At 43.4% G+C, this 13,438-nt stretch overlaps 1 protein-coding gene across 1 annotated transcript; it reads left to right on the top strand.

Moving 5' to 3' along the window:
- Window positions 1-9,905: 9,905 nt before the first annotated feature.
- LOC115457305 (olfactory receptor 10G4-like) lies at window positions 9,906-10,832 on the top strand. Its single transcript, XM_030186728.1, has one exon. It carries the CDS (start codon window positions 9,906-9,908, stop codon window positions 10,830-10,832), a length of 927 nt encoding a protein of 308 aa, XP_030042588.1.
- The last annotated feature ends 2,606 nt before the right edge of the window (window positions 10,833-13,438 follow it).

Raw genomic sequence — 13,438 nt, 5'->3', positions numbered from 1 at the left:
GGCTTGATAACCTAGAAGGTAACAATGGCCAAAGTTATTATTGTTAAAGATTTTATCAGTTCTGAGATACAGCTATGTGGTTGTGAGGTGTCCACCCTAAACTTCTGGGCACAGAGAGATTAAATTCTGAAATATTTCACAGATAATCACACATTTCTGAACATTTCATTCACTTATGTATCACGTCTTTCTCCTTATCTGTGCCGTTTCAACTGACTTCCCCGCATAAACTAGAGTTTTAGAAATGCACTTCTTTCAAAATTGGAAAAATAGTAAACTTAGAATGAATGTTTCAGCTCTATTTCAAAATGCAATGATCTTATGTTCACAGAAAAGCCACTTTAAAACAGTTGAAACTGAATTTCAATATTAACATTTATTTGCTCTTACGAGATTATTCCTTTTTATCGCATTGGTCTATATTCAAAAATCCTATAACTTCCAGAGTTACGTAGGTAAGCCCATTGAATTCAAATTCCTGGCCATCTGAATGAATACATGTACAGCCAAAAGTTACTGGTATGAATATTAAACCAGGCAGGCCCAAATGTTATCCAAAAATCGAACGTTTTCAGCCACGATTGAGTTATCTTATCTATGTCACTGTCCCACCGAATACTGTTTTATTTTAATAACTCCCTAAAGAGTATGTGCACTGCTGTACAAACCCGTTTAAGAAAGAGAGTCCCTGCTCCACAGAGCTTACAATCTAGTCAAGACAAACATACATTATTTTTTTGTAGTTAGATTCTAAGAGAATCACTATACAAGATACAAATCAGGCTCAGAAAGGAGAATTATTAGTCTGGACTTGAATCAGGCCAGAGACAGAAAGAGCATCGTCGCATCAACTCAGGAAGTCATTCCAGGTACCTATTTAGATAACCTTCAAAGCATGACAGAGAAAAAGACACACACACACAAAAAAACCCTGGTTACCATGGGAGCCTCAGTGGGTGACGACAAGGGCTCCCTACCCCATGACTACCCCACGTAACCCTCTTCACCTAGCAACACAGCATGACTATAATCGTACTGGACAACACGCAATCTTCATCCCTTCCGACCCTCCACTTATACCTTATACGATCACCATACAACCTTGTATTTGTTATCAACTGACTGGGCAAACGCCTTTGACGGTACTATGTAAGCCACATTGAGCCTGCAAATAGGTGGGAAAATGTGGGGTACAAATGCAACTAATAAATGACCACTCGGTAAGAGTTTTCTTACTGCGTGGCCATTTTGTTTTTGGGGCTTTTTACCCACTGTGGTAAAAAGAGCCCCGGCACTTGGCAAAAAAACAGCCCCCGCCTCTTCCACAGGGCCCTTTATCCCAGTTTGGTAAAAGGACCCCATAAAGTTTTGAAAGGAGAGTCCCGATAATCAATCCCTTTCTAAATTAATTCTACCTAACACAGGGGCCCTTTTACTAAGGCCCGTAGAACTACCGGCCGGCTCCCACGTGTCCTGGTCAGGAATTCTAATTTTTACAAGCGTCTGATATGCACAGCAGAAAATATTTTTGATTCTCTACCACGTGGCGCCAACCGAGTAGTAACCGGCAGCGTACATGCACTGACGATTACTGCTCGGTTACCGTGCGAGACCTTACCGCTAAGTCAATGGGTGGTGGTAAAGTCTCAGGCCCAAAATGGACACGCATCAATTTTTATTTTACCGCAAAAAGAATTGAATCGGTGTAAAGAAAAGCTACGAGAATGGTATGGGATTTGCGTTACAAGACGTATGAGGAGAGACTTGTTGACCTGAACATGTATACCCTGGAGGAAAGGAGAAACAGAGGTGATATGATACAGACATTCAAATTTTTGAAAGGTATTAATCCGCAAAACAAACCTTTTCTGGAGATGGGAAGGCGGTAGAACTAGAGGACATGAAATGAGATTGAAGGGGGGCAGACTCAAGAAAAATGTCAGGAAGTATTTTTTCACGGAGGGAGTGGTGGATGCTTGGAATGCCCTCCCGTGGGAGGTGGTGGAGATGAAAACAGTAACAGAATTCAAAAATGCGTGGGAGAAACATAAAGGAATCCTGTTCAGAAGGAAGGGATCCTCAGAAGCTTAGCAGAGATTGGGTGGCGGAGCTGCTGGTTGGGAGGCAGGGCTAGTGCTGGGCAGACTTCTACGGTCTGTGCCCTGAAAATAGCAGAAACAAATCAAGGTCAGGTATACACATAAAGTAGCACGTATGAGTGAAAATTGTTGGGCAGACTAGATGAACCGTGTGGGTCTTTTTCTGCCGTCATCTACTATGTTACCATGTTACATCCATTTTCGACCAAAAAAAAAAGGCCTTTTTTTGCAGGCACACTGAAAAATGGACCTGCGCACATCCAATGTATGCGAGTTCCCCAGTGCAGGCCATTTTTCGGCACACCTTAGCGAAAGGACCCCACGCTTTGCTCATAGTACGGACCCTTGTAAATTTTAGGGCAAAACCCCTCTTTTATTTTTTTTTCATTGCCTCTTCTCTATGTATCTTGACAAAAAAAGGATCAGTAAACTGTCTCTTATGCCTGTTTAGTCCATGGCTACATCTGATGGTGTTGCATGGTAGAAACACTATAACTGATGAAAGTGAGGCCTCTACCAAAACATGCTCGGAAGAAAGTAATAAAGGGGAAAGAGAATAAAGAGAATGGAAAGGAAAACTTGGGAGCTATAAACAAAAACTTAAATTCAAAAGCAATGATGAATCGCAAGGAGAAGAACAGACGATCAAAAAACTCCAGACTGCCGCCAGACTCATATTTGAAAAAACCAAATATGAAAGTGCAAAACCCTTAAGAGAGAAACTTCACTGGCTCCCACTTCAGGAACGAATTGCATTCAAGATCTGCACGATAGTACACAAAATCATTCACGCAGATGCCCCAATATACACGCTAAACCTCGTGGACCTACCTCCCACCCTACAAGATCATCCCGCAAATTCCTCAACCTGCACTTCCCCAGCTGTAAAGGACTAAACTACAAGCTGATGCATGCCACCACCTTCTCCTACATGAGCACGCAGTTATGGAATGCATTACCTACAGACCTGAAAACAATCAACGAAATTACCATCTTTCGCAAAGCCCTGAAGACATACGTCTTCAACAAAGCCTACAACGAGAACCTTTAACCAATAACCTCTGTAATCTACCTCACCAACGTATTCAGTTATGAAGACCTACCCTCTATAACTTGCCTTGCCTCTATGCCTTGCCTCACCCTATGCTTGGAACAATCTTCCTCAACCCCTACGCCAAGCCCCCTCCCTACCCATCTTCAAATCTCTGCTTAAAACTCACCTCTTCAATGCTGCTTTCGGCACCTAACCTTTCGTGAAATATAGTATGCCCTATCAGACAGACTCTACACTTGTCTTTAGATTGTACACCTGTCTTTTAGATTGTAAGCTCCTTGAGCAGGGACTGTCCTTCCATGTTAAATTGTACAGCGCTGCGTAACTCTAGTAGCGTTTTAGAAATGTTAAGTAGTAGTAGTATAACTACCCTAATCACTCCCTTCCTTTTCTCTCTTCCCTACTTAATCTCGGCACAAGACTAACTGTATCTGATACCCTGAAATGACAATGTTAATAAAACCATGTAAGCCACATTGAGCCCTCAAATAGGTGGGAAAATGTGGGATACAAATGCAATAAATAAATAAATAAGAAATCATTTTAAAAATGAAGAAAAGACCTTACATTTTTCTGCATGGATTATGGAGACTTGTTGAAAGTGATTTTTCTATTCACTTTCAGTTCTAAACGGTTCAGATAATTGGGTTTCTCACATAGTGATAGGTTAAGTATTGCACTGGACTTTACATGTTATGTTCCTAACATTGAGAAATCCATTATTTATGCTGTAGCTGCTGATTCAGCTCCCCTTGCACAGAGCGTGAAACAAACAGGAGATTCCAAAAGGGACTGAGACGACTTTAGGGAATAACAACAAAGAAACCCATAATAATTTTTTTAGGTGAAGAAGGCGCCATCCAGAAATTGCAACAAGCTAGAGCCTAATGACTCTAAAATCACTAATGAGAATATTAAGCTTAATAGATTAGCATTCTGTTTTTAATATTGAGGGGAGAATATATCAAGCTACTTTAGGGCCTTAAGTTTTATCATTTGCATCTTATTACTATGCAAATTCCCTAAAGCGACTTGCAGTGATGCATCATAAGTTGTGTTAGGGAATGCAAAAGGAGCCAGCAGTAGACTGCCACACAGATATCCACGCAGAGCAATGAGGCACCCTAGGGGTCCTAGATACACATCTCGTCATAACTCCCTTAAATTGTATGATGAGCTCTCCAGGAATAGCAAAAAATGTACTGTACCCAAATATACAATAGCCCTTATACCAGGGACGTAGCCAGACTTCGGCGGGAGGGGGGGTCCAGAGCCCGAGGTGAGGCCGCTGACCCCCCCGCCATTGCCACCACCGCCGCCAACACCACCAACCTTGACACCCCCTGCCGATGACCCTCTCGACCTCCCCCTCTCTCCGCCAACCCTCCCCCGCCGCCTACCTTTACTGGTGGGGGACCCCAACCCCCACCAGCTGAGGTCCTCTTCTTCCTTCGTTCTGTTTCTGTGTCTGGCGCCCTGCACATTGTACGTGCAGGACGTCAGACTCAGAAACAGAACGAAGGAAGAAGAGGACCTCGGCTGGCGGGGGGTTGGGGTCCCCCGCCGGCAAAGGTAGGCGACGGCGGGTTGGTGGCGGGAGGGGGGGTCGAGAGGGTCGTCGGCAGGGGGGTCCAGGGCCAAATCTACGGGGGCCCAGGCCCCCGTGGCCCCATGGATCTACGCCCCCGCCCTATACCTGCAGGTGTCACCTATTTGTGGATACAGTAAGTTTTTGGTGGGTTTTGGAAGGCTCATACTTTCCACCACAAGTGTAAGAGTTAGAGAGTGGGATATGGGTTTGGGTCCCCTTCTCTATAGTCCACTCCACTGACCACTAGGCTACTCCAGAGACCTGTTCACTGCTCTAATAGGACTGGCCATAACATCTGAAACAGTCATAGAGCCTGGTATGTACTGTCACTTTCACCTCTTAGAAAAGCATGGGGGATTAAGGGTTGGTCATGCCTTTATCCCTCATCTGGTCAGTTTGGGCACCTTGTTGAAACACGTCTAGCCAAAAACATCCTATTTTTTTGCCCTGGATGTTTTTTACAATGTTCCATTATTGCGGAAAAATGTCCGAATCCTAATCTCACCCCCTCAAGATTTAGACGAGCTTCCTAGAAAATCATCTTTAAAATGAGTTTACAAAAATAACGATTTGGACGTCTTTATGAAAAAATAAAAAAAAACATCCATCAGCTGCTTTGTGTATTTTTTTGGGACACGTTTTTTTTGTTTCGAAAATGATCCCCATAGGCTGGTGTTTTCCATCTTCCAAACTAAGCAGGCTCACTCTAATTTTCCAGGGCATTGCCCTGATTGATCATTTCCCAAAGGTCTTTGGTTGGTGTCAAATAGAAAGACTTTGAAAGCTGGGGGATTCCCATGGTGCTTGGTTATATGGGATTGTTGAGTCTGGATCATGTTTACGTACCACATAGCAAACATAATCAAATTGAGATGAATTTCTCTTTTGGTGGTTTGAGGGAATTCACCAAGCGCATGAATAAAACTGAGAGTTCTGTCACAGGAGAGAGAGAGATAGGGACGGGAATATTAATGTTTCTCTATTATGTAGATAATAACTTGCAATGGTTAGGAGGAAATTATCAGTCCCTGAGCTTTTAAAAGAGAAGAATAAACATCTTTGATTAATCCCAGAGGATACCGCGTGATCAGAAAATCACCTGGAAGAGAAAGGAGTAGGTCTTCTGGACCCCCCTTCAGAAATCAATAATTTATTTCAAATAACCTTCTACCTGTAGTTGCAAACATTAACTTCTGTTGTCAAGGGTCATTATTTGATGTTTTCAGAAAGATTTAAGAAAAATGTCAATACACTGTAGATTGTATTATGTTCGAAGTGTATTCAAATTATTCAGAGAATGAAAGGATCTTTCCGAAATAGATTTACTCTTCCCTAAGCAGCTTTTGCGCTGAGGTGTCTGGAAGTCTCTCACCCTTTTCCCATTCTTGGGGAGGGGGGGCAGTGTGGAATTTGTCACAGTTTTGGCAGTGTAAGTCAGAGGAGTTTAAGTTCACCTTTAAGGTAAACACACACTGCCTCCCCGTGATTGCAAAATGAGTTGTTGAGAGCATTCTTAAAACGTGCAAGAGCGTAATATTTATTGAGGGACATTTTCGATATGACGTCTAAGTTGGATTTTGAACATTTTGCACTAAACCTTCCAAATAGCAAATATAACCATTTAAAAAAAAAGAAAAAAAAACATCTATCTTTTTTTTTTTTTCAAAAATACCATTTCGAACAAGGTTTGGTGTTTTGTGCATTTATCTTTTTAAGGCCATTTTTGAAAACAAAAATGCACAAGTTAAAAATGCACGAAATCACAGAAACAGAATGTGCAGGATGTCAGAAGCGCTGGCTGATCTGCAAGGCTTCGTTCTGTTTCTGTGAGTCTGACGTCCTGCACGTACAACGTGCAGGACGTCAGAAACAGAACGAAGCCTTCGGAGGAAGAAGAGGACCTCCTGGGCTGGCGGGGATTGGGGTCCCCCGCCAGCAAAGGTAGCCCACGGCGACGTCGGAGGAGGGTTGGCGGCAGGAGGGGGGTCAAGAGGGTCAGTGGCGGGGAGGTCCAGGGCCAAATGTATGGGGGCCTTGGCCCCACATAGCTACGCCACTGACATGCACTATCTGCTGGATTCTATAAACCGCACCTAGATATCTGCGCCAAAATCCAGGTGTATTCTGTAACAATGTGCGTAACTTAATAGGCTGATAACAGCACTTAACCAGCAACAATGAGCACTAATTGGCAATAATTAGAATTTACACACGCAACTTAGTAAGCTTATTCTGTAATGAACTGCACCTAAATCCTAATAAGCGCAGTTCAAAATGGGCAGGAAAATGGGCATTCCATGGACGTTCCCAAATTTATGTGCGTATTTATAGAATATGGCCCAGAACACGTAAATCTACGCTCAAGGATTTACGCCGTGTTTTCATTGGAATAAATGGAGGTGCGTAGTTTCAGGCGCTGGGATATCAACTAAGCATATTCTATATACCGTCCCTAAATCTAGGTGCTGCTTATAGAGTACGCGTAGGCGGAAATGTTTACCGGGTGGAGTTTTTTTTAAGGACCTTATATAGAATCTGCCCCATATGCACATAATGTACACTATGTTCAAACACATTTATTCATGAGATCCTATCCTTCTTGAAAATGAAAATGAGGCAAGTCCACAGCCTGCATATACTTATTCAGTGGCATAAGTTCAAAGCTTCTCCAATTTATCCTATAACCTGACAAAGTATCAAACTGATTAATTAATTGTAGCACCTAAGGGAGGGAAGTGCTTTGACTAGGGGGCACGCAATGAAGCTACAAAGCAGTAAATTTAAAATGAACCAGAGAAAATATGTATTGACTAAATGTTTAATCAAACTCTGAAATTCATTGCCAGAGAATGTAGTAAAAGCAGTTAGCTTAGCGGGGTTTAAAAATGTTTGGATAGCTTCCTAAAAGAAAAGCCCATAAGCCATTATTAAAATGCATTTGGGGAAAATCCACTGCTTATTTCTAGGATAAGCAGCATAAAATGTATTGTACTGTTTCGGGATCTTGCCAGGTACTTGTGACCTGGATTGGTCACTGTTGGAAACAGGATGCTGGGCTTGATGGGCCTTCGGTCTGTCCCAGTACGGCAACACTTATGTACTTATATGTTATTCCTCTGGGCCCTGTTGCACATAATACGCACTAATCCTTAGTAAAAACAAACAAAACAAGCCTCTAAGGTTCGCGTCTGGAGCTGATTTCTGGATGGTACCTTCTCCACACAGGAATTGCTAGTGGTCTCTTTGGAGTTATTTCCTTGAAGCCACCTCATTCCCTTTCAATTCTACTGATGGTTTCAGGCTGTTGTGCATTGGGGAACTGAATCAATGTATAAATATTCGATTTCTCAGTGTTAGAGACAAATCTGATTTAGCCTATCCCTGTTTAAGAAATGTGATTAACTGAAGCTTTCAGAACTGAAAATGAAAAGAAAATCACTTCGGTGAGACTCAAGAATCCCTGAAGAAATACGTAAGATCGTTCTCCTTAATTTAATTAGTTTTTCACCTTGCCGTTCCTCTTTGCTACTTTTTTTCTGTTGTTTTTTGTTAAGTAGGAAAAGTCTCTCTTTCACTACTGATATGATGTGGTGCTTCTGCTTCACCCTCAGGACTAATGAAATGTAAGGAAATACACATGTATTTGTGTATGGCTTATGGTAGATGTATATCTTTCCATAACTTTTTGAAGTGTAATTTCCCTTCATGTTAACAAATTTGGGGCACCCTTTCGCTAAGCCGCGGCAAGTCCAATGCGGGCTTACCACTCGCAAATCCGGTGCTATGAAAATATATTTATTTTTGTAGCGTAGGAGTGCACCTGGTGCAGAGAAGGGCGACAAAGATGATACAGGGGATGGGACGTCTTCCCTATCAAGATAGGCTGAAGAGGCTGGGGCTCTTCAGCTTGGAGAAAAGGCGGGAGATATGACAGAGGTCTATAAGATAATGAGTGGAATGGAACGGGTCGATCTGGAGCGTCTGTTTACGCTTCCCAAAAATACTAGGAGCTGCAATGTGGTAAATTTAAAACGAATCGGAGGAAATGTTTCTTCACTCAACGCGTAGCTAAACTCTGGAATTCGCTGCTGGTTAAGGCGGTTAACTTAGCAGAGTTCAAAAAAGGGTTGGGCAGCTTCCTGGAGGAAAAAGCCATAGAATGTTATTGAGTGGACGAGGGAATAATACAGTATTTCTAGGATGGGCGGGACAAATTGCTTGTTCTTTTGGCCGCTGTTGGTGACAGGGTGCTGGGCTCGATGGACCCTTGGTCTGTCCCAGCATGGCGATGCTTATGTACTTATGTACCTGGTGGTAATCGGGCAGTGTGAGAGCCCTTACCTCCACCTCAATGGGTGCTGGTAAGGGCTCCCTCCCCCCTAATTGAAATTAAATGCACCCAGAATTTTAACATAAAATGCCCAATATGGCCATGTTTCACCAGTATAAATGGTTGCGTCAAAAAAATAAGGCCCCTAACGCTGCCATTTGTACTGGCGAAACATGGCTACGTTGGGCATTTTATGTTAAAATTCTGGGAGTTTTTGATTTATCAATAAAGAGTGTTTCCTACAAGGTCAGTCTTGTTGTTTTATCTTCCATATTGGATTTAGTGGACCTGTCTTCCTGTTTTTTGGCATTTTGAGATATAACCATCACTACAATGACAGTCATAAAAGACACTCCTGACCCATTTGTCTAGCAAATTTTAATAAACATAGACATACAGACAAAAGACAAAGGGAAAAGATAATTTTGTGGTTAAAGGAGAGGAGGGTGTGTTAGTATTAATTAAGGAAAGAGACTAGGAAAGGAGCTTAGCCGAGATTGGACGGCAGAGCCAGCCGGTGGTGGGAGGCGAGGATAGTGCTGGACAGACTTATACGGTCTGTGCCCTGAAGAGAACAGGCACAAATCAAAGTAGGGTATACACAAAAAGTAGCACATATGAGTTTGTCTTGTTGGGCAGACTGGATGGACCATGCAGGTCTTTTTCTGCCGTCATTTACTATGTTACTATGTTACTATTCCATTTGTAAGAAAAAATGGAAGCTTCCTCAGGTTAGACTTCTCACAATCATCAATAGTTTTTATTTCTCAGGACTGATACAACGTTATCAATAATACCTATTACTACAGTTAACTTTTAGGTTATCCAGCCATGGAGAAGGGGAATTATACATTGGTGAAAGAATTCATTGTTTTGGGACTGCCACATGCAAAAGAGCTGACGATCCCCCTGTTCGTATTATTTCTATTCATCTATGTCTGCACCCTGCTATGGAACCTCATGATCCTGGTATTAATTGGACGCGATTCCAGGCTTCATACCCCTATGTACTTTTTCCTCTTTAATTTAGCTTTATTAGATATCGGGCTGTCTTCTGTCACTGGCCCCAAATTGATTGCTAATTTCCTGGAAAAAGGAAAAGTCATCTCGTTCTCAGGATGCTTCACCCAACTGTATTTCTATCATTTCTTTGGCAGTGCAGAGTGTTTCCTTTGTACCGTCATGGCATACGACCGTTACACTGCAATATGTCATCCTTTGCATTACACTAAGATCATGAATAAAATATTTTGTCTCCAGATGGCTGCAGGGACGTGGTTGACTGGCACCATCCATTCCATGATACACACTGTCCTAACGTTGAGGTTGCCCCTGTGTAAGTCCAACATCATTGAGTATTTCTTCTGTGACATCCCTCCAATCTTGAAGTTGGCTTGCTCCAACACCTCTGTCAACGAAGCTATGATCATGATTGACATTGGAATTGCAGTCTCAGGATGTTTCCTTCTTATCTTGATTTCGTATGGGTACATCATCTTGGCCATCCTGAAGATCAGCAGTGCAGAAGGAAGACGGAGGACCTTCTCCACTTGTGCCTCCCACCTCATTGTGGTCGTTTTTTTATTTGGACCCATTTCAATTATCTATGTGAGACCTCACTCTGTCCATTCAGTGGATGGCGCTGTTGCTGTGTTTAATACTATGGTTAGCCCCATGTTAAATCCAATCATTTATTCTTTGAGAAATAAGGAAGTAAAATCAGCCCTTCAGAAACTGAGAGGGAGACATATTAGTTGAAGAAATACCTAAACTATGGGAGACCTCTTACTTCAAAAGTACTCTTTAACTCTAATAAACGGAATTCTCTGATTAACGATCCCATCTGTGTGCTTTTCTGTGATTTATTTTACTGCATTTATGTAAAGAATTTGTAGCCCGAGTTTTTCCACATTAAATAATGCATTTTATAATCTTTAAGTGGAATAGAACCAGTTGGTAAATGAGGAAGGCAGAATGACATAAGGAAATTAGAAATCTGGAGAACCTATTTTAAGTAAGCCTAATGGTTAACACAGCGGGTTGAGAATGGGAGGGGGGAGGGGAACCAGGTTTAATTCCCACTGCAGCTCGTTGTGACCCTAGGCAAATCCTTTAACTCTCCATTGCCCTAGGTACAAAATCTTTTTAGATTTTCAGCCCCATAGGGACAGTAAAAGTACCTGCATATCTATCTTTCTATCTACTTATCATTTCTATAGCACTACAAGCATAGGCGCCCCGTATAAGAGGCTTGGGGAGGCTAAGCCTCCCCAGCCCAATCGTCGACTTCCGCTTGTGGTGCAGCCCACCCTCCCGCCCCGCGCATTTTCATCTTTTATTTCCGTGGCAGCGACGTCAATGAAGAAAAAGACTACAGGCTCGCCGCCAGCTTCTCCCTTCTCTCTGCTCTCGCGGAAACAGGAAATGCATCACGGGACACTGTGTGCAGAGAGAAGGGAGAAGCTGGCGGCGAGCCTGTAGTCTTTTTCTTCATTGACGTCGCTGCCACGGAGCGTATGGAGGTAAGCTCCGCCCCCTTTAGCCTCCCCAAACAGTTGGGCTACCGACCGTCTATAGCTACAAGGCATACGCACAGTGCACTTTTTCTAGTGAAAAAGGTGCCGGTATTCAAATGCTAGGCTACCCTTCAGGGGTGGGGCTGAGGGATGCTCCGCACAATAGCCAGGCCCCCTGCAACCAGTCAGAGAACCTATGACAAGGCAGAATTGGTGTGTAGAGCCTGAGCTCTTTCATTAAAACTTGGGGACCATGGGTCAATTTTAGCAGCCAATGGAAAAGATGCCGGTACTCAGTACCCCCAAGTACCCCCTCACAAAAAGCCCTGGCTATGCCTCTGGTGCATGTTCTTTCCTGATAGGGTGGGCACGCATACACATGCGATGGTTTATTTATGTATATTGGTTCACACATGGATGCCTATTGGGAAACAGTATGCACTATGTCGCATACGGGTCCTTTTACCAAGCTGCTGTAAAAAAAAGGCTTTGCACTAGTGGTGGGGGTCATTTTTGCCCCACGCTGAGGCACTTTTTACCGCAGCGGGTAAAAAAGGCCGAAAAATAGCCATGGCTATGCTGTAAGATTGTGAGGGAGAGCAGTTTCCGCCGCCTATTGAGGGTGCGGAAAGGGCTTCCCGTGCGAACCCGGCGGTAACTAGTGTTAATAATGGGCTCCCCTTATCACTCTAGGATTATCACTGTCTTTTCACTCTCACTCCAGTGTCCCAAATATCCACTACTTAGTATTGTGGAGTGCTGAAAGACCAGTTGGTGTTTAGTATTTTTACCACCTCTCCAAACTATCATATATAATATAACGGCTTTAGAGAGAGAAAATACAAGGCCACACATATGAGAAAGTGAAGTTAGAGATTTTATTACTCACCAAGAGAAAGTTACAATTACAAATTTTAACTTCTCATGAGCAGGGGGGGGGGGGGGGTGTCACAGAGCCACAACACAACCGTGGTGCTTGCATCCGAGACTCCAAAGAATATATAAACAATCAAATACTTTTATTATTCTCCGAGTATATGTACAATTAATTGCTTATGAGAGTACAGCTACACATAGGTGTTTTTCTGGGTCTGAGTCTCTAAAGAAGTAGGAAGTACATACATTTTTATAGGTCTTTTCAGGCTACGGGTAACACAACAACAATCATGCCCTGCTGGACACACGACAACACGGTGGCTAACACTGGTTGGCTATGGTAATGAGTTGGTTAGTTTTTCTTGGACATGCTAATAATATAATGGACTAGCTCTTCTTAGAAAGCTAGGCCATTTTCCTGAGGAGTTATCTTGTTCTGTCAGCTGCAGATCATCTGTGACCACCGTGTTGCTGTTTTTCCACCTACGCCCGTTCCTCATTCCGCTGCATGAGAGTGTCACAACAGATCCTGAGCTCGGCAGTCACACTGGAGTTCAGGTTAGAGTCATGGGCCCCAACCCCCGCCAGCCGAAGTCTTCTTCCTGCGTTTGGTTTCTTCTGAGCCTGATGTCCTGCTGCACGTACAACGTGCAAGACATCAGACTCAGAGAAACAGAACGAAGCCCTGCAGATCGCAAGGCTTCGTTCTGTTTCTGTGAGTCTGACGTCCTGCATGTTGTACGTGCAGCAGGACGTCAGACTCAGAAGAAACCAAACGCAGAAAGAAGACTTCGGCTGGTTGGGGGTTGGGTCCCACGCCAGCAAAGGTACAGACGGCGATGGATGGCGGGCAGGTCGAGAGGGGGGGGTCAAACTTGTTGGAGGTGGTGCTGGCGGCAGGGGGTGTAACCGATGGCAGCGGGGGGGTCGGCGGCGCCGGGGGGGGGGCTAAAATGTGCCCCCTCACCTCGA

Source organism: Microcaecilia unicolor, chromosome 14 (assembly GCF_901765095.1).
Source record: "Microcaecilia unicolor chromosome 14, aMicUni1.1, whole genome shotgun sequence".
In the NCBI taxonomy this organism is placed as follows: Eukaryota; Metazoa; Chordata; class Amphibia; order Gymnophiona; family Siphonopidae; genus Microcaecilia; species Microcaecilia unicolor.
This window is presented reverse-complemented; position numbering and strand designations above follow the sequence as displayed.

Excerpts from the sequence above, each read along its gene's own strand:
- LOC115457305 (XM_030186728.1), top strand. The coding sequence starts at position 9,906 with ATGGAGAAGGGGAATTATACATTGGTGAAAGAATTCATTGTTTTGGGA.